This window comes from Ranitomeya variabilis, chromosome 8, assembly GCF_051348905.1.
Source record: "Ranitomeya variabilis isolate aRanVar5 chromosome 8, aRanVar5.hap1, whole genome shotgun sequence".
Lineage (NCBI taxonomy): Eukaryota > Metazoa > Chordata > Amphibia > Anura > Dendrobatidae > Ranitomeya > Ranitomeya variabilis.
The window spans coordinates 165,979,777-166,005,039 of record NC_135239.1 but is presented as its reverse complement, the minus strand read 5'-3'; the positions used below and the strand labels follow the sequence as shown (position 1 = coordinate 166,005,039).

The 25,263-nt window shown below is 44.6% G+C and overlaps 1 protein-coding gene across 2 annotated transcripts in view; it reads left to right on the top strand.

Moving 5' to 3' along the window:
• CENPP (centromere protein P) overlaps positions 1 to 25,263 on the top strand; it is a 392,292-nt gene that overhangs the window by 46,807 nt on the left and 320,222 nt on the right. For both annotated transcript variants that reach the window (XM_077276602.1, XM_077276603.1), the window contains exons 5-6: positions 10,453 to 10,535; positions 22,462 to 22,558. In XM_077276602.1, coding sequence (XP_077132717.1) covers positions 10,453 to 10,535; positions 22,462 to 22,558 — 180 coding nt within the window. The remainder of the gene's footprint in view (positions 1 to 10,452; positions 10,536 to 22,461; positions 22,559 to 25,263) is intronic.

The window sequence follows — 25,263 nt, the reverse complement described above, 5'->3', positions numbered from 1 at the left end:
CGTCCATCTGGCTTCACATCTCCACAGAAAGGGGAGAGAAGACGCTGAGGAGCTGTGGTCACCATCGGGCAGCAGGAGCAGTGTGCTTGTCCCGGAAGACAGGGCTGGAAGAGCCCGAAAGCAGACAGCAGACATCGTGGGTGCAGACGGCCGCCATCTTAGGGGCCTGGAAGACCCGACCATCGGAATGAAATGCTGCACTACCTGGAAGCTGGAAGCAGGTAGGAGTGGAGCCTGACAGTGCCCTCTCCCTGGAGCTGTATGCCTGCCGAGGACTGTATGGGCTGCAGCAGCTGTGAGCACATTGTCCCCCTCCCCCTCCTACATCGTCCATCACTGTGGTGAGGGAGAGTCTGTTCTGCGGGGATCCCAGACTCACACGGAGAGACAGCAACACCTCCTCCCCCCAGCAAGGACTTAACCTTAAAGGAGGCACAAAGGAGAGAGTCGCTTGGAGGTTTGTGCAGGGGCAGTGTGTACGGACAGACGGGGCCTTTCCCCCCTCCTCTCACAGGGGAGCTGCTCGGTGCAGGGCAGTGAAGACTGTGTTAACCCCCTCTGCCTGAAAGTCACCTAACGCATCAGCTATTAGTCTGTGGCTGGAGTGAGATAAGATTATCACACATACAGGACTCACTATGGAGCAGATTCTCTGGGGTGGGGGCTGTGTGTAGAGGAGTGATTATAAACTTCATCCCTGCGGGAGTTACTGCTGGGGGCGTGCTGCTTACATGGCTGCTGTTTGATCACTGTCTGACAGAGTAACTGTTAACCCCTGTGGTACTGGTTGCTGCACAACCTTTCTTGCACTGATCAGAGACTGTTACAGGGCTGCATGTGACTCACCAGAAGGAGCTGAAAGTGCTTCCGAGCTCAGTAATAATCCACGTAATGGAAGGTTTTGTAACCCTTTGTTAAATGTTTTGAAGTTCCGTGAGTAGAGACATGGTGTAGAAGGTCGTACAGTTCTCCGAAGCCGCCTCATAAGCCTCATCTTTTTGATATTGCTAATCTAATGGAAAGGTTTCTTACAGTACCTGTGTATAACATGGCACCCAAACCACTAAAAAAGAACACAGACCTTACCAGCAAGGACAAGACAAAAGCAATGGCTGAGCCTGCTCCATCACCTCCTAAACATGCAGGTACAGGCTCGCCCTCAAGTGGGCAATCTGCTAAAGTACACCCTCAGAACAACCTAGGGCAAACCAAAGCCGACACTCTGGCTTTGGATGTTTCACGTATTCTAATGCCCATGTTTGACAAGAAATTCGATGAATTACGGGACTCAATCACAGCAGTGCTGGTGCAGGTCACGACTCTATCGCACACAGTGGGGAACCTGGAGGCTCGCACCCAGACATGTGAAACATCAACCGCAGAGCTCCATCAGATGCTTGCACAGCAACAGGAGGAAATTAAGCAACTGAGGGAGCACAATGATGATCTGGAAAATCGCAGCCGAAGAAATAATCTACGATTTGTGGGTATCCCAGAAACCATCAGAGGAGAGGACCTTACTCTCTTCCTGACCAAGGACTTGCCCGCAGCTCTGGAACTTTCCTTCCCACAATACCCCCCACTGCTTGAAAGGGCTCACCGTATAGGGGACACCATGCCAGCAGACAATAAGAGACCGAGACCTGCAATAGCCAAATTCCTGCACTACGTGTCTAAGGAAGCAATCCTTAGAGCATACTGACAAAAGCGCAATGTCTCAGTCCGAGGTCTCAAGATCTTAATTTTTCAAGACTTTTCAAAACAGGTCTCAGACAAGAGAAAATTATTTACGCCTGTGTGCTCCTATCTGGCGGAACACAACATTAGATTCCATTTGCAATATCCTGCTAAACTCAGAGTGCTGGAAAATGGGCGTTTTACGGTGTACACAGATCCTGATGAGGCTGGGGTTAGGCTCATTCGCCAAGAGGACACTGGCTAGGAGAAGTTATTGGGTGTTAAACACCTAGCTTGAGATTATTGCAATGTTCTACCCTGTATGCTCACGACTTCAAATTAATGCTTTTATATGTTATAATTGATGTTTTTCTATCATAGGTTTGTTCTTATGCTGTTTTTACCCTTGTGTGGACTCCCCTTCCCCTCCCCACCAATACACGACTCCGTACGCCTTACCGACTTCCTGGAGGGTCCTGCTCGCTGGGACAGGGACCACAGGATCCAGATGCAGGATTTTCAGCATTTTGAGACGCCCAGGACTGGGGTAGGATGAGTAACATACCACTTAACACACAGCCATACGCTTTTGTATCCTGGAATGTGGCGGGCCTGAATTCCCCGATTAAACGTAAACGGGTCCTTACGCACCTAAAGAGGCTGAAGCCTGATGTGGTCTTCTTGCAGGAGACTCACTGGAGGCAAGGGGATGATAACACTTTGAAAGCACCTTGGATTCAGCATTGCTATTCAGCGCCGTTTGTTTCCAAGTCGCGCGGAGTGGCGATTTTGCTGGGGAATTCTCTGCCTTACACCTTGCTTGATGAATACTCAGACACGGAGGGACGGTTTTTATATCTTGCGATCCAAATTGGAAACACAGTATACACACTATTGAATATCTATGCCCCAAATTATCCCAATACTACTTTCTTTTCAGAGTTATATCAATTTATTCTGACAAAGCGCACAGATAATTTAATTGTGGGCGGCGACTTTAATGCTGTCCTTGCTCCACACCTGGACAGGTCTTCCGCGGCTTCCCATGACAAACGAGCTACTTTAATCATTTTAAAGATTATGCAGCACACTGGGTTGTGCGATCCGTGGCGAGTGCTTCATACCACGGAAAGGGATTACACATTCTACTCGAGGGTCCATGATACCCATTCTAGGATAGATTACTTCTTAGTAGCAGAGGCTCTATTTGAAAGGATATCAGAAACCACAATAGAGACTATCATGATATCGGACCACGCACCAATTAGACTGCAACTGGGGATGGAGCCTTCGAGGGGCTCTTCGGCGCCCTGGAGGTTTCCATCCTATTTGGTTAACTCAGAGGATTTCAAACAGTTCCTCCAGGTCCACTGGAATAACTTCTTGGACGATAACATGTCCTCATCTTCGGATACCTCACTGATGTGGCGCACGTCTAAGGCCGTCATGAGGGGCCATGTCATTTCATACATGATACACCAAAAAAAGGAAAGGAGAACTAAGTATAATCTTCTTCACACTGACCTGCTAGCCACGCACCAGGCGTACTTGAGAGACCCCACAGACATTAATAAACAGAATTACTTCTCCGCCAAACAACTGCTAGATGCTTTTACTGTCACCCAAGCAACCAGGAATATAGAGTTCACGAAAAATCATTACCATAGATGGGGGGGGAAGACGGGTAGTTTACTGGCCCGCCTGACTAAGCCGCATACCTCCAAGCGCACAATCCTGCAGATTCAACAACCCAAAAGTAACCGTCTAGTCACCTCGCCACTTGAGATACAACAGGCGTTTATAACATATTATACCACACTTTATAAAGAGAGACCGTATGACGCCCAGGGTGCATGGGACTTAATTTCCTCGGTGGAGCCCACAAAGTTAACAGCAGAGCAGAGAGATTTCTTGTCTGCCCCGATAACCATTGAGGAGGTGCAATCGACGATTAAATCTTTCCACAATAATAAGTCTCCGGGACCTGATGGACTGACCATAGAATATTATAAGCTTTTGCAATCGTATAATACCCCTATCCTAGTGGATATACTCAATGTTATTTATCTTAAAGGGGAGGTGGTGGAGGGCTTTCATGAGGCCCACACAATTCGTATACCCAAACCAAATAAAGATCCCCTTGATGTGGGCTCCTTTCGCCCTATTTCACTAATGAATGTTGACTATAAACTTTTAGCTAAGATATTGGCGAATAGAATGCAGGTATTTCTGCCACAGGTATTGACACCCTCACAGTTGGGGTTTACGAGGGGGCGACACTCGACCTTAGGGGTCCGATTGGCGGTAGCGGCTACGGTTATGGCCAAACAACAAAACTATCCCCGGACAATGCTTCTCGGCCTTGACGCGGAGAAAGCGTTTGATTCGATCTCATGGAAATTTTTAAATACAGTATTGCGCTACAGGGGTTTTGGAGAGACTTTTCTGGGATTTCTGCAGAATATTCAACGTGGCGCGGCTACTAGACTTTGGGTGAACAACTTGATGTCTCCTCAGATTAATTTGGAAAGAGGGGCGAGACAGGGATGCCCGATATCGCCCTTATTGTTCAACCTGGCTTTGGACCCTTTCTTACAGTATCTCCATGGCTGGACGGGTCTTGAGGGCATACGATGTGGGGCGACAGAAATTAAGATTGTGGCCTTTGCCGATGACTTATTGATCTTCCTGTCAAACCCGCGGGAGTCTCTGGGCCCGCTCCTTAGAACAATAGAACAGAAGGGGGCGTTGGTGGGTTTCACCATAAATGTTGGTAAATCTGAGGCAATGATGCTCTCTGGGCCTTCTGAACCACGTTGGACACAGGAACACTCTTTGCGCTGGAAGACTCACTCCTTGACTTACCTGGGGGTTCAGATCACGAGAGACCCGGCAAAACTTTACAAAACTAACCTGCAAACATACATCACCTCATTACAGGATGAGTTGACAGCATGGGAAAAGTTTACCTTGTCCTTCATAGGCCGGGCAAATTTGATAAAAATGATCTCATTTCCCCGATTATTATACCTATTCAATGTCCTGCCATTTTATCTGAGACCAGTGGATGAACATAATATTAACCGTCTGTTTCGCAGATTTATCTGGCAAGGGAAGAGGCCCAGAATAGGATTCCACACCCTCACACAAACCCGAACCAGTGGCGGAGTAAATTTCCCAGACATTAAGCTGTATAACCTGGCAGCAAACATGCGAATTCTCCGAGACTGGTTGAGGGGTACCTCTATATACTCAGCTCTAGCGGTTGAAACATCACTAATGGGAGGCAGGTCACTGGTAAACGTACTACATGAGCCTTACACATTGATGCCCCAGGAGCTGAGAGCCAATCCTCTGTTTACAACAATTTGGCGGTCTTGGGTTGTCATACGCCGTAGATTAGGGCTATCATCACGGGTATCACTGGCACAGACGTTTTGTACTAATTCTAGGTTTCAGGCAGGGAAGGCACACCACATTTTTCATGGTTGGCAAACACTAGGCCTGGGCAGGGTGGGAGACATAGTGGATGTACATTCCAAAAAGGTCCTTACCTTCAACCAGACGACACTTTTATTTGATTTCATCAATACACACCCTTTCCACTTCATGCAACTACAGAGCTATGTGACGAGTGTTACTTGTGGCTTCAGTGATAATGACTGGCAGGATAAGCTGATAACTAAACTTACCACATGCAAACTGACGAAAAGGCTTGTGTCGGACTACTATACATTCCTAAGAACTGAGACCGAGAGGGAAGAACATTCCACAGGAATAATGAAGTGGCAGCTCAGTGACCCGTCATTGACACCTACTCTGATTTTACAAATGTTGAGGAACACGCTTAAATTTACACCGTTTACATCTTATTGGGAAATGGCGTTGAAGATTGTGCATAAATCCTATATCTCGCCAAGGCGCAACTTTCTTATGGGTAATATACCGTGTCCGATCTGTTCCAGGTGTGGAGAGGTCGAGGCAGACATGTTCCACTGTTTATGGGCTTGCTCACAAATCCAACAATTTTGGCAACGCATACTTGTATTTACTCATACGCATACACCATATAGAGTGGCTCTTACCCCAGCCTGGGCTCTTTTCGGGTACATTACTAATGAAGGGGTTGTGATCCCCACTCATGGTAGAAAATTTCTGTACATGATTTCGGCCTCGGCCCGGAAAACGATTTTACAAACCTGGCTGGCACCTAATGTGCCCACCCTGAGGATCTTCCTGGACAAACTCTCCTTCCTATTTAGGATGGATTGGGTGGAATCATCCCTTCAGAAAGAACTAAAAACCCAAAATTTTTTTGAACTATGGCAGCCACTTATACCCATCCTTCCAACGCATATACAACAGAGGCTCAAACAATGCTTCTGTACAACTACATGGTTCCTGGAACAGGCGGTAGCGGGCCGAACACCCTTGTGAGCGGAGTGGTCTCCTAAATAACACATTGGGTGAAGTGCGGAGCCATGTGTTCCCTCCCTTTGACTTTCCCTAATCTGTTTGTTGACCCCTCCCCCCTCTTTTTTGTTTTTCATTTTTTTCTTCAGCTATAACTTCCCCTCTCTCACCATTTGGGGTTATCTAGTTACAGAGTGGTAGTCCACTCGTATTGTATTTCCATGTTGAATTCTATGTTTTTAGCCTTATGTTTATCTTGATTGAGAGGTACTTTGCCTTTAATTTGCAAATTGGAACGCTAAAATAGCTACCGTCTTTAATAATGGGCTTCTGTAATACCGGAAAGAGGGAGGTAATTCCGTACCTATGTTTGTATGTTAATATGCTAATGTTGAAAATGTTTAATTGAAAATGTTTAATAAAAACAGTTTGGAAAAAAAAAAAAGAAAATGGAATAAACACAAAATGACTGTCAATCTTCCTCAGTCTGGGGCTCCGTGCAAGATCTCACCTCGTGGGGTAAGGTTCATTCTGAGAATGGTCAGCAATCAGTCCAGAACTGAAAAGAGCTGAGGCCACAGTCTCAAACATTACCGTAAGTAGCACACTACACCATCATGGATTAAAATCCTGCAGGGCACGCAAGGTCCCCCTGCTCATCACGCCATCACATGTCCAGGCCCGATTGAAACTCTCCATTGACCATCTGGATGATCCAGAGGAGGCCTGGTAGAAGGTCATGTTGTCAGATGATAAAAAATAAAACTTTTTTGTATCAATTCCACTCGCCATGTTTGGAGGAAGAAGAAGGATGAATACAACCCCAAAAATACCGTCCCAACCATGAAGCATGGTGGGGGAAACATTTTAGTTTGGTGGTGCTTTTCTGCAAAGGAGACAGGACGACTGCACCGTATTGAAGGGAGGATAGATGGGGGTCATGTATCGCAAGATTTTGACCCAATAACCTCTTTCCCTCAGTAAGAGCATTAAAGATGGGTCGTGGCTGGATCTTCCAGCATGACAATGGCCCGAAACACACAGCCAGGGCAACTAAAGAGTGGCTCCGTAAGAAGCATTTCAAGGTCCTGGAGTGGCCTTGCCAGTCTCCAGACCTGAAATCAATAGAAAATCTTTGGAGGGAGCTGAAATTCAATATCGCTCAGTGACAACCTCAAAACCTGAAAGATCTGGAGCATATATGTATGGAGGAGTGGACCAAAATCCCTGCTTCATTGTGTGAAAATATGGTCAAGAACTACAGGAAACTCCTGATCTCTAATTGCAAACAAAGGTTTCTGTACCAAATTTTAAGTTTTGTTTATTGTGTGTGTTATTTTCTGGATTTTTTTTTTTTAAGATTCTGTCTTTCACAGTTGGAGTGTATCAACAATAAAAATGACAGATCTCTCTATTCTTTCATTTGGTTGCATCATATTTTTAGGTATTTTATTCTTTGTAGTTGGGAAAACTTGCAAAATGGACAGTGTATCAAATACTTATTTTCCCCACTGTATGTGGCTGTACAGTACTGCTTAGCAACACACCGAGATTTTGGCGGGAGAGAGCACGATTTGCCTCATTGTACGCAGAATTTCCTAGAATAGTTTGTGGACGCCATATACAGAGACCCTAAGTGCTAGAAGAGCAGAATCCCTCTTCAAGTGACCCCGTTTTGTAAATTATACTACTTTGCGATATTATCTATAGGTTTATTGATGATTTTTACTCAATGGGTGTTTTCCAGATACAAGCAGCAGTGGATGTTGCTGAGTGACAATTGCAAATCTACTACTGTTATGTCCAGCTCGTGCCTCTGGAGACACAAACCTGTAAATTAGGCTCAACGCTATGGAAATTCCAAATATTTGGACATTAAATGTGGTTTAGGCACACTGTGGGGCTCAGAAGGGAGGGGGCATTTGGATTTAGGAGCACAGAATTTGCTTAATTTCTTTTGGGAGGCGATAACCAAAGCGCTTTTCCAGAGCCTTAGTGCTACAATCATAAGGTTTTTTGATTGCTTTATTTTCCGATTTTTGGGAGTCAGAATAAACAAAAAACAGCAATTCCGGAAATGGTTTTTTTATGCTGTTCCGCGTGTGGTAAAATTGATAAAGCAGCTTTATTCTTCGGGTCAGTACGATTACAGCGATACCACATTTATATCGTTTTTTACGTTTTGTCACTTTTACACCATAAAAAATGTTTTATAGAAAAAATAATTTATTTTTGCATCGCTTTATTCTGAGATCTCGATCTTTATTTTTTCGCTCATGAAGCTGTATGGTAGATTGTTTTCAGTGATACCGTTCTTATTTGCTCTTGCCTTTTTGATCACGTTTACTTACCATGGTCACTTTACGGTAAAACTGACCTGGCAATATGATTCTTTGCTTGTGTCACCATTTTCTGCAATCCATAACGCTTTCAATTTTTGGGATATAGTGCTATGTGATGGCTTATTTACTGATACCCTTTTGGGGTGGATACGATGTTTTGATTGGCTTTCATTCCAATGTTACATTATCATTTCATAGATCAGACTTTTACGAATGCAGCGATACCAAATACCGTATGTACTCATGTATAAGCCGACCTGAGTATAAGCCGAGACGCCCTAATTTTGCCACAAAAAACTGGGAAAACGTAATGACTCGAGTATAAGCCTAGGGTGGAAAATGCAGCAGCTACCGGTAAATGTCAAAAATAAAAATAGATACCAATAAAAGTAAAATTAATTGAGACATCAGTAGGTTAAGTGTTTTTGAATATCCATATTGAATCAGGAGCCCCATATAATGCTCCATACAATTCATGATGGGCCCCATAAGATGCTCCATATTAAAATATGCCCCATATAATGCTGCACAAATGCTGATTATGGCCCCATAAGATGCTCCATAGAGATATTTGCCCCATATAATACTGCACATGGCCCCATATGCTGTTGCTGCGATTAAAGAAAAAAAAAATATATATACTCCCCTCTCGTCGCTCAGGCCCCCGACACTTGCTATAGTCACCTGTCCCCCGTTCCACCACCGGACGCAGCTGTGTCTTCCCTGTCCTGTGCACTGACTGTTCAGGCAGAGGGCGGCGCTCACACTAATCGCGTCATCGCGCCCTCTGTCCTGAGCGTCACTGCAGAGGACGCGAAAGATGGAGCGGCGCCGACAGTGGAACGGGGACAGGTGAATATTGTTCACTGCCCCTGTCCTACTCACCTGCTCCTGGCATGGTCCCTGCACGTTCTTGGTTCTCCGGGCGCTGACAGCTTCTTCCAGTGTTGAGCGGTCACATGGTACCGCTCATTACAGTAACTAATATGCGGCTCCACCCCTATGGGAGTGGAGTCGGGTCCATATTCATTACTGTAATGAGCGGGTACCATGTGACCGCTCAATACAGGAAGAAACTGCCGGCGCCCGGGAACCAGGGACGTGCAGGGACCACGCCAGGAGCAGGTGAGCATGATTAGACATCTTCTGCTCCCCCTCCCCTGCCGACCCCTAGGAATGACTCTAGTATAAGCCGAGAGGGCCAATTTCAGCCTAAAAAAATGGGCTGAAATTCTCAGCTTATACTCGAGTATATACGGTATGTGTATTTTTATTTTTTTTACGGTTTTATTGTTAATGGAGTAAAACGGTTGTGATTTGAACGTTTGTTTGTTTTTTTTTTTTTTTGTATTTTCCATATTTAAAAAAAAAAAAAATAATTACATTTTTATTTAATAGTCCCCCTTAGGGACTTGAAGCTGCGAGCAACTGATCACTTGAGCTATACATAGCAATGCTGATTCACTGCTATGAATAGTGAAAATTGCAAACTCCTATGAGTAACAACTACAGACTGGCTTTCACAGAAGAACAGTTATGACAAGCATGGAGGTCTTCAGCAGACTTCTGCCCCCTTGCTGGCGCATTTTAAATGCTGCTGTCAGAGATTGACAGTGGCATTAAACAGGTTAACAGCCGTGGACTGACATCACCTCCACCAGAGACTGATAAACACACATGATGGCTGATTTAAATCGGCCATCATCTGCTGGGAAAGATGCAGGCTCAGGGTGCTAGCCCGCAGCAAAGTCAGAGACTCGACATATCACGTCAATGTACATCATATGTCATGAAGGAGTTAAGGAATATTGGCAGAATCATGATTGGCAACTATTGATTATTGATTGTGTCTTTGTTACAAATGTTTTAATTTAAGAAAATAAAATCAAAATTAATTGAAAAGAAGAAATATTAGGCATCATGTATACAGTTTTACGATAATAATGTCATGTGGTTACATTGAAATGTCAGGAATTTATAACTTCGGTATATTAAACTGCTGAAATTGTTGTGTTTTTAGGAGACTAAAAGATGCGAGGTTACTCAGCTCAGCATCCATATGGACTGCGAAGAGAATTCCGATTTACTGAATCTGATATCCCGGTAAGGTTTAGTTATAGGTGGTTATTTGTATACGCTTTTGATCTTCACTTAGAAGTGTATTCTTAGACTTTGTACATACGTGTTTTCGTCTATATTTGGTTTTGTCACGAAACCTGAGTGTCATCGAAAGTGTCAGAGGTAGGAAGAGACACACATGCGCGCAGACAGGAAGGTTCCGGGACTCAATAGAATAACGGGGAGAGAGGACAAACTGAGTGTATTCTCATATTTCCATGGTCATGAATATGATAGAGCCTAGGGAGTTAGTTATTTCGCTATTTGTTCTGCGCAGTTTTGTCACAAAACCTGAAGGTTTTGATGATGCCAGGAAAGTGAATGAGAATCCTGAAGTCTCATGCACACGTTACTTATTTTTAACTTGCAGATTTAAAACTGCAGCATGTCAATTCTTTTAGCGTTTTTGCTTCAGATTTCTCCTATTCTAATCAGTGTGGAAACAGCTGAAACAAAAATACATGTGAATTTGTGGCAAAAAAAAAGCGTGTATTTTGCACTGCGTTTTTCCTACCAAGAGATGCAGAAATGTTTGCACCAAATACTTAAAGGGAACCTGTCATATCATTTGTAGCATCAATAGTGTCCCCAGTGTGTTGTTAGTGATGCGGTGTGCGAATCCAGCGACGGGTGCCGTCTTTTGAAACTGAGCATGCTCGGAAAAATTTCCCGTCAAGAAATTCTCTCTCTCTCTCTTTTTACTATTGATGCTGCCTATGCAGCATCAATAGTAAAAAGATATAATGTTAAAAATAATAAAAAAAATAATAAATCGTGATATTCTTACCTTCCGGCGTCCACCACAGCCCTCGCGATGCTGCCCGTTCCCAGTAATGCATTGCGAGACAGTGACCTGTGATGACGTAGCAGTCTCGCGAGACCGTTACGTCATCGATTTATTTCGCAATGCATTACTGGGAACGGGAGCTGCCGGCAGCATCGCAAGCATCGGGAAGACTGCGGTGGACGCCGGAAGGTAAGAATATCATTATTTTTTTTTAATTATTATTTTTAACCTGGGTTGTGTTGTGTATGCATTTTCGCAGCGGAAAAATGCAGCGAAGATGCATACACAACGTGTGCACATAGCCTCATTGGATCCATCACAAAAAAGGGACCCAGTGCATCCATTTTTTACAATCTGCACATAATCCGTCTTTTCAACATTTTGATGGATTTTGACTGATTGTAAAAAACGAAAGTGTGAAAGAGGCCTTACCTGCTCGTTTATTCATAGGGCTGTGCTTCATCGCTTTCAGTCAGGGTTGTTTCCGCCCACACAATTTGAATTACTGTGTATACTCGAGTATAAGCCGACCCAAGTATAAGCCGAGACCTCTTGTTTTGCCACAAAAAAACTGGGAAAACTTAATGACTCAAGTATAAGCCTAGGGTGGAAAATGCAGCAGCTACCGGTAAATGTCAAAAATAAAAATAGATACCAATAAAAGTAAAATTAATTGAGACATCAGTAGGTGTTTTTGAATATCCATATTGAATCAGGAGCCCCATATAATGCTCCATACAATTCATGATGGGCCCCATAAGATGCTCCATATTAAAATATGCCCCATATAATGCTGCACAAGTGTTGATTATGACCCCATAAGATGCTCCATACAGACATTTGCCCCATATAATGCTGCACAAATGCTGATTATGGCCCCATAAGATGCTCCATAGACACATTTGCCCCATATAATGCTGCACAAATGCTGATTATGGCCCCATAAGATGCTCCATAGATATATTTGCCCCATATAATGCCCACAAATGCTGATTATGGCCCCATAAGATGCTCCATACACACATTATGCCCCATATGCTGTTGCTGCGATTAAATAAAATAAAATAACATACTTGCCTCTCAGGCCCCTGGCACTTGCTATAGTCACTTTTCCGCGTTCCACCGCCGGGCACTGCTGTGTCTTCCGCGTCCTCTGCACTAAAGTTCAGGCAGAGGGCGGAGCGCACACTAATCGCGTCATCACTCCCTCTGACCTGAGCGTCACTGCAGAGGACGCGGAAGACACAGCAGCACCTGGCGGTGGAACGCGGACAGGTGAATATAGCGCAATGCCCCCGTTATACTCACCTGTTCCTGGCGCGGTCCCTGCACGTCCCTGGTTCTCCGGGCGCCGGCAGCTTCTTCCTGTATTGAGCGGTCACATGGTACCGCTCATTACAGTAATGAATATGTGGCTCCACCCCTATGGGAGTGGAGTCGGGTCCATATTCATTGCTGTAATGAGCGGTACCATGTGACCTCTCAATACAGGAAGAAGTTGCCGGTGCCCGAAAAACCAGGGACGTGCAGGGGACCGCACCAGGAGGAGGTGAGTATGATTAGACAGCTGCCGCTCCCCCTCCCCTGCCGACACCTGGGAATGACTCGAGGATAAGCTGAGAGGGGCAATTTCAGCCTAAAAAAATGCGCTAAATTCTCGGCTTATACTCGAGTATATACGGTATGTTCCCAGGTGTGCACGAAGTCTCTTGAAATGCTCTGGCTGGCATTGGTATTGCTGTGCAGAGAGCTTGTCTATGGCAATATATTTCAGTTGAATGTGCGTTCAGGGAAGCACATTCAACTGAAATAAAGCGCTGCCATCGGCAGACCACTGGACTGAGCCACGATTGTCAAGGGGTCTACACTGTCTGCGGGCTGCATATGCAGAAAAGAGGATGCCGAGGGAATGAGGGACAGGTGAGAAGAATTTTTTTTTATGTGTATGTAAAGAACACTACAAAAGGAGACGTTACTGTAACAGGAATAGTGGTTTAACCACTGTGCCGTGGACCAAGGAGAGCCTGTAGGCGCATAACTAGGCAAACACCTGACTCTTTGCTAGAGCCTCAGATGTTCGGGTTAAACTTGTCTCCTTAAGGATGCCAGGTGCGTCTCCAGGACAGACCTCGGACACATGGCAGCTGACCCCCAAAAGGGCAGGTGGTTGGAACTGCCAGGAATAGATGGACTTTGACAAGTACAGGCAGGCACGGTAGTAATACAGGAAGACAAGGCAGGTGTAGATAGGTACATCTGGTATATAGACTGGCTCGGCATTTACGGCTGGAATACAGACTGGCATGGCAGGTGCAGGTAGGTACGGCTGGCAGATGCTGAAAGCTATAAGCAAGTACAGACAGGAGCGAGCAATAACAGTTGCATACTGGCAGGTACCAGCGGGTACTGGCAGGTACTAACAGATGTGGGACCTGAAAACTCTAAGTGCAGTGCCCGCAAATCTGCCAGGCATTTGCATACCCTGGGAAGGAGGACGAGTGGGATGATTGCCGGAGCAGTGCGTGAGTCTGCGTCCCTGCCAGGGGAGTGGAGGATGGGAAGCGTGCAGGGATGCTGACACTATTACTACAATATGGGGACCTGGATGGGGACTTTACTACAAGAAAAAGACCTGGATGAGGACATTACTACAATATGGGGACCTGAATGGGGACTTTACTACAAGAATAGGACCAGTATGGCGCATTACTGCAATATTGGGACCAGGATGGGGAAATTACTACAAGAAGGGGACCATCATGGGGCATTACTACAATATGGGAACCTGCATGGGGACATTACTACAAGAAGGGGGCAAGGATGGTGTGTACTACAGGATGGGGACCAGGATAGTGCACATTACTACAGGTTGAGCCGACTCTGAAACAGGTCTCGATAAACTGTATTCGCTATTGCATCTAGTACTACCTCCCTGACTGGGAAACTTGAAGAAGTCAAAATTAATGTGGGCCTATTCCAGACAAGTTATGCAGAAGTTTAGATCGAGGGTGTCTGAGGCGGAAGATTGGATCACTTGGCTCTAGGTGACTTCACAGGAGTGATGCCTAATGCGATACAAGACCTCTCTGGGAGGTCAGAGCTTTGGTGTCAAAAGGCAGATGTCGTGAAGAACCTACTCCACCGAAACAATCTTCGCATTAACGGACTTCCTGAAAATGCAGAAGGACAGTGACCTGACAAATTTGTTGGGAAATTTCTCCAGAAATTTTTCCCTGATGCACCCTTCTCCTTGGCCTTTACTGTGCAACATGCTACAGGGTACCCGCCAAACCTCCCCTTCCTTCCGGGGGCAACCTGCAGACTACTCTTGGCCAGACTAAATTGCCGAGACCCAGAACTCCGTATGGCTAGACGTAAAGGGAAATCCAGTTTGACAATGCCATTGTTTCCATCTTCCCGGACTTTTCCACTGAATAACAGAAGCAAAGAGCCACATTTATCAACATCAAACATTGCTTGCAAGATCTCCAGATACCATATTCTATGGCATACACTTCTCAGTTACGAGTACTTGACGGAGACTGGGCTCACTTATTTTCCACACCTACCGAAGCTGATGACTGGCTGACCAAGAGACAGAAGGTGAAGCGCTAGAATCCAGCAAAGATAATTACATATTCTGTTATTACTTAATTTTTAAAAATAATTCTGATGGATTACTTGAATTCGAGTCCTCCACAACCCATTTACTCTGACTAGGATGGACGGACTTTACTCCCAATCTTTTCTTGCAGGATATACAGTCCATGCAGTGATGGCTTCGATGCAACCATATGGACTCCTCTAATGTTTGGTCCTCAAGCACGGGACCTTTGTTACTTGATGGCTCCGATTTGTGAGATTAGGTTCAACTACTTTGTTCTGCAGTTTCAGTTGACACCTGTTTGATACGGTGGACACCGCGTCTGAAGGCTAGGTCCCTCGCTCTACATACAGGCTCCAGCAGCCTCTACATGCTTAAGGGTCATTTGTGGTCACCGCCCCACACCGACAGCATTGGCGATAAGCTGGAGTGGATACCTCTATACACTGTGGGACAGTGTGGCGGCTTCCTCTTTCCCCTCCCCTCCCCTTTCTCTGCACGATCAGTGCATTACTTTTCGCGTTAAGCTCTGCCACATATGCTATACGAGAAAATAGCACTTGACTGATGAAAGTCCACATGGACTGAAACGTTTCAAGTGCTACAAATAAATGCACTATTGGATGCTTAAGTTGAGTGCTAGACTTTTTTTTATATAGATTTGATGGTTTGGGAACCTAGTTGTGAGCACCACTCTGTAGCTGTGCACACGGTGTTAATACTTACGGACACCTGTTTGATGTCACATATGCCTCTTGCGCTCTGCATATACTATGTTTTGAAGTATTTTAGATTACTATAGCGAAATGGTTCAACATAATGTACATTGGCCATGTGGGTGCCTGGCCTGAAATCCTCACCTCCTTCAAAAATGAGACGCATTGAGCTTTACTTCATTCAGTTGTTTTATAATAGTTAAGATACGTTTATCGTAAAGCATAGGGGGTTTGGGAACACCCAGGAAAAGGGTTCAAGCCTTTTCTTTCCTCCGTAAATATAACATCTAGGTGATGTGCCTTCAGGAGACCCACCTCACCCTAAGCACAAGTAGTCTCTTACTGAATCCCTGGTTACAGGGGTCCTTACATTCCTATCACACTTCATACTCTTGGGGAGTTTCGGTGCTTCTGCATAAATCCTTCAGGTGGGAGGTAATATCTTCACAATCTGACACTGAAGTTGCTATATATATATATATATATATATATATATATATATATATATATATATATACACTCACCGGCCACTTTATTAGGTACACCTGTCCAACTTCTTGTTAACACCTAATTTCTAATCAGCCAATCACATGGCGGCAACTCAGTGCATTTAGGCATGTAGACATGGTCAAGACAATCTCCTGCAGTTCAAACCGAGCATCAGTATGGGGAAGAAAGGTGATTTGAGTGCCTTTGAACGTGGCATGGTTGTTGGTGCCAGAAGGGCTGGTCTGAGTATTTCAGAAACTGCTGATCTACTGGGATTTTCACGCACAACCATCTCTAGGGTTTACAGAGAATGGTCCGAAAAAGAAAAAAAATCCAGTGAGCGGCAGTTCTGTGGGCGGAAATGCCTTGTTGATGCCAGAGGTCAGAGGAGAATGGGCAGACTGGTTCGAGCTGATAGAAAGGCAACAGTGACTCAAATCGCCACCCGTTACAACCAAGGTAGGCCTAAGAGCATCTCTGAACGCACAGTGCGTCGAACTTTGAGGCAGATGGGCTACAGCAGCAGAAGACCACACCGGGTACCACTCCTTTCAGCTAAGAACAGGAAACTGAGGCTACAATTTGTACAAGCTCATCGAAATTGGACAGTAGAAGATTGGAAAAACGTTGCTTGGTCTGATGAGTCTCGATTTCTGCTGCGACATTCGGATGGTAGGGTCAGAATTTGGCGTAAACAACATGAAAGCATGGATCCATCCTGCCTTGTATGGAGCATCTTTGGGATGTGCAGCCGACAAATCTGCGGCAACTGTGTGATGCCATCATGTCAATATGGACCAAAATCTCTGAGGAATGCTTCCAGCACCTTGTTGAATCTATGCCACAAAGAATTGAGGCAGTTCTGAAGGCAAAAGGGGGTCCAACCCGTTACTAGCATGGTGTACCTAATAAAGTGGCCGGTGAGTGTGTATATATATATATATATATATATATATATATATATATATATATATATATATATATATATATATATATATATATATATATTCATTTATGCATATCTTGAAGGTTCACCCATTGTAATCCTAGCTATATGCAATCTCCCTTCAGCTAAGCTGGAAGTCTTAAAAGAGGATGCTACATTCGCTACAACATATCGCACTGGTGCAACATTCTGTTTAGGGGACTTTAACTTGTTAATGGACCCTCAAAATGAAAAAACTGTTCGTTAACAATATGCGAGATGGTGCTCAGGAGCCTTCACATTTACAGGCTTTTGTGTGTGAGTTTGGGTGGTTGGACCTCTGGAGGGTGAGAAACGTTGATTCTAGAGTGGTGTTCTCTTGTCTTACTCTCCCTAGAAACACGTTGTCTAGAATTGACTATGTTGTTCGGAGGTGTGGAGACACTTCAGTTGGTGTAACACCAAATATATCTACCTAGGGGCATTTCAGATCATTCCCCAATAATACTGGAGCTGACCTTTCCCCCAACTGAAATGTGTAGTAAATATAGGATACATCCTTTCTGGTTGTCCCTAATTGGGGAAAATGATAGAATAAGTTACCAAATTCAAGCGTTCTGGGAAACCCACAATGGGGCGGAGATGTGACTCTGAAAGCCAAGGTCCTGATTAATGGTTTATGTATGTTCATTCCCTTGGGGAGAGGGACCAGACAGAACTACCCGCTGTCCCCCTTTTTCTTTGCCATCGCCATGGAACCACTAGCTGTCAGGATCCATCAGATTGCAGGGAATCAACAGATTCAAGTGGGTTCCCTTGAGGACCGCTTGGGATTATATGTGGATGACTTAATCCTGTTTATGGCTAGACCTAGATTTACACTGACTTTGGTAATGGATCTGATTGATGAATTTGGTTGGTTCTCCTGTCTAAAACTAAACTGGCAGAAATCCATGTTGTTACCTCTAAGAACTGTGGGATGGAAAGTAAGGGATTAATTCTGCAAGTTACGAATAGTATCCCACTTTAAATATGTAGGTATACACATAGCAAGAACTCACACGCAACTCTGTGGTTCAAAAATATTCCCACTTTTGTCATAGCTGCGGGAGAAAATTAAAATATGGGGAACTCTCCATCTGTCAGTAGCTGGGAGAATCAATGACCCTAAAATCATAGTCCTCCCTAAATTCCTATATGTTGTAGAACATTCATAGTCACACAGAAGGTCTTTGTCATGAACAACTCGCATTTAGCAACCTTCATATAGGGCTAAATGAGCTGTTAAGATCTATAGGCCTGACGTAGATCTGCATGAGAATCTGCCTCCAGAGCATATTGTAAATGAAAAGTGTGAGACATGAAGATTAGGAGAGCAGACTGTCAGTCATTAGGTGTCTCTCACTGGTATATTTTATATAGTAAAAACGCAGTTCTAATTTCATATATTCAATGTTTGCATACATCTTGGCTCTTACAGTGTCTTGGTGTATTCTTTTCATTTTGGCATAGGAGGGTTTATCCTACTAACAGATGCCTTTTTAATGGCTTTTTAGTCCATAATACTGGGGTTGAGCTGAAATTCCAGAGAGCCCATGGTGGTGCTGTGTCTAATCGCATACAACCTCTCTAACCACAGGAATTCTACATTCAAAAAAATATATATTTTTACTGTAAGGGTGAGAGCCTTAATATTTCTGCCTTTTGGAGGTGTTTAGGTCATCATTGGGTCATCCAAGTCTTAATTTGTAATAAATCTACAGCGTATAGTATAAAATAAGTAAATTACCACATCTGCCAACTGCTCCCTCCTGATCCATGCTGATGCTCTAGCAGATCTCCCTCGCTCTATAAGCCGCTAGCATATGACCACAGCAGCATGATGCCAGAAGTATGCAATGTAGGCGCTCAGGCCGCTGTTCGGCTGCAGCGGTCATGTGCCGGCTTCTCGTAAGAAAAGACCGGCAGGACCCCAGGATTACCGGGGAAAAGAAGAGGGAAAATAAGTTAATGTATACCATTTAAAGCTGTTTAAATTAAAATGGAAAGTTTAATCCGTTAATCCCCTAATTCTCTTTTGCATCAGTGCAAAATATGTGGTGTATGTTTTATAGCGTATGACAGCACTTTAGTGCCAAGAATAAAGACGCAATTTTAATTTTAAACGTTTCTCCCTCCTTTAACCAGAGCCATAGACATTGCGTCTGTACGTTGATGATCACCCGAGTAACTAGTGGTTAATGAACATTCTGTAGGATATTACCATTTAATTAATGGTGCTATATAAATAAATAATAATAATATGTGTCTGAGCATTTAATGCCAGGTAAAATGAGTCTGTCACATAGTGATAATGGTGGTGTGTGTGGAATCAGAAAGGGGAGTGACTAACTTTTTTTTTTTGCTTTCTTTTTTTTTAACTAGTATTTTTACTTATTTTAATTCTTGTATTTTTTTTAATTTAGCTATTTTCTATATTTTTTTACTATGACTGTAATTATCTTCATACGGGAACAGCAATAAGCACATTTCAGTTCCTATATATAGGCTGCAGAGAACCGTGATCTAATGGTAACAGCCCACTAGCTTACTTTTACCCTTACTAGATGGTGGCCCGATTCTAACGCATCGGGTATTCTAGAATGCACAGCCACGTAGTTTATAGCACAGCCATGTAGTTTATAACACAGCCCATGTAGTATATAGCATAGCCACGTAGTATATTGCACAGCCACATAGTATATTGCATAGCCCACGTAGTATATAGCATAGCCACGTAGTATATTGCACTGTTGTGAACTGTGTTTCTGGGCTCCCTCTTGTGGTCACTAATGGTATTGTATGAGTCATGTCTTTCTGCTGGCCTGGGCTCCAGCTGTTTCATTAAGCTGTGGGTGTTCCCTATTTAGTCCTCCTTAGGACTCAGTCTCTTGCCTGGTATCGATGTATTCAGTCCAATTTGGTCTCCTCCTGATTCCTTGCCATCTGTCTCATGCAAGAAAAGCTAAGTTCTGTTTGCATACTTTTGATCATTTGCATTATCAGTGTTTTTTGTCCAGCTTGCTCAAAATGTGATTTTCCAGCTCGCTGGAAGCTCTAGGGTGCTGATATTCTCCCCTCACACCGTCAGTCGGTGCAGGGGTTCTTGAATATTCAGCGTGGATGTTTTTGCAGGGTTTTCTGCTGACCGCATAGTTCACTTTCTATTTTCTGCCTATCTAGATTAGTGGGCCTCACTTTGCTGAATCTAGTTCATCTCTATGTTTGTGTTTTCCTCTTGCCTCACCGTTATTATTTGTTGGGGGCTTTCTATATCTTTGGGGTTAATTTCTCTGGAGGCAAGTGAGGTCTTATTTTCCCTTTAGGGGTAGTCAGTTCTCCGGCTGGCTCGAGACGTCTAGAAACAACGTAGGCACGTTCACCGGCTACTTCTAGTTGTGTGTTAGGATCAGGTATGCGGTTAGCCCAGTTTCCACCTCCCTAGAGCAGTTCTATGTTTTCGCAGACTTAGCCGGAATACCAGTGATCCTCTACCACTAGGATCATAACATTGCACAGCCATGTAGTATATTGCACAGCCACGTAGTATATAGCACCGCCCACGCAGTATATAGCACAGCCCACGCAGTATATAGCACAGTCCACGCAGTATATAGCACAGCCCACGCAGTATATAGCACAGCCCACGCAGTATATAGCACAGCCCACGCAGTATATAGCACAGCCCACGCAGTATATAGCACAGCCCACGTAGTATATAGCACAGCCCACGTAGTATATAGCACAGCCCACGTAGTATATAGCACAGTCCACGCAGTATATAACACAGGCCATGCAGTATATAACACAGGCCATGCAGTATATAACACAAGCCATGCAGTATATAACACTGGCCACATAGTATATAACACAGCCCACGTAGTATATAACACAGCCCACGTAGTATATAGCAATGTGGGCACCATATCCCTGTTAAAAAAAACTATTAAAAAATAGTTATATACTCATTTTCCGGCGGCCCCCGGATCCAGCCGAGACCTTTACCGATGCTCCTCGCGACGCTCCGTTCCCAGTAATGCTTTGCGGCAATAACCCGTTATCATGTAGCGGTCTCGCGAGACCGCCACGTGATCTCGGCTCATTGCCGCAATGCATTCTTGGGACCGGAGCGGGAAAGACTGTGGTGGACTCCGGAAGGTGAGAATGTAATGTTTTGTTGTTTTTTATAAATATTTTTAACATTCTATGTTTTTACTATTGATGCTGCATAGGCAGCATCAATAGTAAGTGAAGCGGTATTTAAATCCCGCCTCAATCTCGCTGATTGGTCGCGGACGGACGGCCGCGACCAATCAGCGACCCAGGATTTTCGTTACAGACAGACGGAAGTACCCCTTAGGCAAATATATAGATTCCATGTATACAGTCAAGCAGTTAACATCGGCCTTGTATCCCTACGAGCTCTCTTTGTACAAGGAATCCCTTAAAGGGAATCTGTCAGCAGGTTTTTGCTATTTAGTCTGAGAATAGCATAATACAGGGCAAGAAAGCCTGATTCCAGGGATGTGGCTCATATATAATGCTGTTTGCGGTAGTTTCAATACAATCCGTGTTTTATCAGCTGGAGATGATCAGTACCAGACTAGGTTGCATGTCAGGTAACCCCGCCCCAACCACTGATTGGCAGATTGCTGACAATATACAGTGTAAACAGGAAGCTGCCAATGAGTGGTGTGGGCGGGGTTATACAGAGCTTAGCATTCTGAGCTCTGCTACATCTACAACTGATAAAATAGGGATTCTATCAAAACTGCAGCAAGTAGCCCAGTAAGTGATATATCCCTGAATTCAAGCTCTGTTGCCTGATGTGATGCGGCTCACATGAGTGCAGACAAGGACGCTCCAGCAATCAAGATCACAGCACTCAATATGGACACTATGCTTGGGAACTAGTAACTGGGCCGTTAACTCGATAATTTAGGTGGGAAGAGGGTAAAGGGTTAATATCAAGAATCATTAGAACGCTACTCTCGGATATCTCCAGCGCTCCCCTTTAGAATGCATGGAGCAGAGGTGCACATGGTCGACCTCCTGGCCGTTCAGATGGGGCTCGTCAGAGGTGTCCATCTGCTGGGGTCCCCAGTGATCCGGCAGCGAATGGTGCGCTCACTCATAGACTTCTCTCTGCCTTTACCATTAATCATTCCGCATATCGTAATGAATTATTAGGACCTGTCATGAAGTCATCCCGGGTCATTGATGCTTGTTCTATGTATTGGAATGTGTGTCCTTTGTTCTGGACAATTTGATCATGTAGAAATGTTTATATGTATCACACATAGTTTTCGTTTTATTTGTACCCCAAAAACTTTCTGACTAATATTTTTCAGAACCCACAAATCACGGTACCTGCTTGGATTTTTCCGCACTCTTTCTACTTTTACAGATTGGTGTAAATATCGCCAGAGTACGTTTTCCTATTTTAAGGTAGGACACATTTTCCTGTAAATATTTTGTAAAGTATGCTCGAGACTTTGTGTTTGGACTCCTCTGCTAGTGGCGTAGGGGTCTTGTGAAATTTTTATTATTTTTTTTTAACAAAAGATTTTAAAAACCTACCACAGGTGTCTTAATTTATTTTTTTCTTTCACATGATTGATGATTAGCACTTTGTTATTGTTTGTTGTTGTTATAGTGTATTAGCATAGTACGCTATTTTATTAAAGTACAACTGTTCTTCCAAAAGAAAACTCCCTATAACTCTTTAGGCCAAGTTCATACTGTGTTTCCCCGAATATAAGCCAGTGTCTTATATTCTTTTTACTCCCAAAAGTCCCACTATGGCTTATTTTCGGGGTATGGCTTATATTAGCCAAAAAAAAGGCGACTTTTTTTTTTAACCAAAAAATAGCTGTGCCATACAGTGCTCTGCACCATTATTGCCCCATAGCTGTGCCATACAGTGCTCTGCACCATTATTGCCCCATAGCTGTGCCATATAGTGCTCTGCACCGTCCATTATTGCCCCATAGCTGTGCCATACAGTGCTCTGCACCATTATTGCCCCATAGCTGTGCCATATAGTGCTCTGCACCGTCCATTATTGCCCCACAGCTGTGCCATATAGTGCTCTGCACCATTCATTATTGCCCCACAGCTGTGCCATATAGTGCTCTGCACCGTCCATTATTGCCCCATAGCTGTGCCATATAGTGCTCTGCACCGTTGCCCCATAGCTGTGCCATATAGTGCTCTGCACCGTTCATTATTGCCCCATAGCTGTGCCATACAGTGCTCTGCACCATTATTGCCCCATAGCTGTGCCATACAGTGCTCTGCACCATTATTTCCCCATAGCTGTGCCATATAGTGCTCTGCACCGTCCATTATTGCCCCATAGCTGTGCCATACAGTGCTCTGCACCATTATTGCCCCATAGCTGTGCCATATAGTGCTCTGCACCATTATTGCCCCACAGCTGTGCCATATAGTGCTCTGCACCGTCCATTATTGCCCCATAGCTGTGCCATATAGTGCTCTGCACCATTGCCCCATAGCTGTGCCATATAGTGCTCTGCACCGTCCATTATTGCCCCATAGCTGTGCCATATAGTGCTCTGCACCGTCCATTATTGCCCCATAGCTGTGCCATACAGTGCTCTGCACCATTATTGCCCCATAGCTGTGCCATATAGTGCTCTGCACCATTATTGCCCCACAGCTGTGCCATATAGTGCTCTGCACCGTCCATTATTGCCCGATAGCTGTGCCATATAGTGCTCTGCACCGTCCATTATTGCCCGATAGCTGTGCCATATAGTGCTCTGCACCGTCCATTATTGCCCCATAGCTGTGCCATATAGTGCTCTGCACCGTCCATTATTGCCCCATAGCTGTGCCATATAGTGCTCTGCACCGTCCATTATTGCCCCATAGCTGTGCCATACAGTGCTCTGCACCATTATTGCCCCATAGCTGTGCCATATAGTGCTCTGCACCGTCCATTATTGCCCCATAGCTGTGCCATATAGTGCTCTGCACCGTCCATTATTGCCCCATAGCTGTGCTGCTGCTGCAATAAAAATAATAAAACACATACTCACCTCTCTTGCTTGCAGCTCCTCAGCGTCCCGTCCCGGCGTCTCTCCGCACTGACTGATCAGGCAGAGGGCGCCGCGCACACTATATGTGTCATCGCGCCCTCTGACCTGCACAGTCAGTGCGGAGAGACGCCGGGAAGATGGCGCGACGCCCGGCGTGTGGAACGAGGACAGGTGAATATGTCATACTTACCTGCTCCCGGCGTCCCGCTCCTTCCCCCGGACAGCTGGTCTTCGGTGCCGCAGCCTCTTCCTCTGTCAGCGGTCACCGGCACCGCTGATTAGAGAAATGAATTATGCGGCTCCGCCCCTATGGGAGGTGGAGCCGCCTATTCATTTCTCTTATGAGCGGTCCCACGTGACCGCTGAACAGGGGAAGAGCTGCTGAGCCAATCAGCGCTCGAGATGCTGGGGAGCCGCTGGACCAATCAGAGCTCCGGCCGGGGCACACAGAAAGTTAACCCTGCACTCGGGGCCACTAGAGAGAGGACAGAGGGGACCGAGGCAGTCAAAAGGTTCCATGGCTTATATTTTCCACGTGTTTCCCACTACGGCTTATTTTCGGGGTATGGCTTATATTAGCCGCCCCTTCTCTACCCCCCACTACGGCTTATTATCGGGGGTGGCTTATTTTCGGGGAAACACGGTATGCAGTCATATATTTTACCCAACAAAGAAAAAAACTTTGCAAAGTGTGTTACCTGCAGATTATTCGGCTGCTTTTGCCTGTTGCATTGTGTTGAGTGAAATCTGCGACTAATAGGAAATGTTGTGATTTTGAAAATCGAGATCATACAGAATATTTTTTTGTAAAATGCCGTTTAGATCCCTGAACAAAGGAAAATGCTGTGATGTATAAGGGGGTATCATTAACCTGCAACAGCTGCAGTCTCATTGGGCTTTTACAATATCTAATCATTGAAAAATGTAGTAAGGGTGTTTCAGACATAACGATCAAGGTACAGTTAAAACTACCTCCTCAAAAATACGATCTTTTTTCATATTATTTGCTGATATTTTGCTATGTGGTTTTTACAGATAAACCAGGTGAAATACATATGTTTAACTTGTAAAATACGGTGTGAATACTAT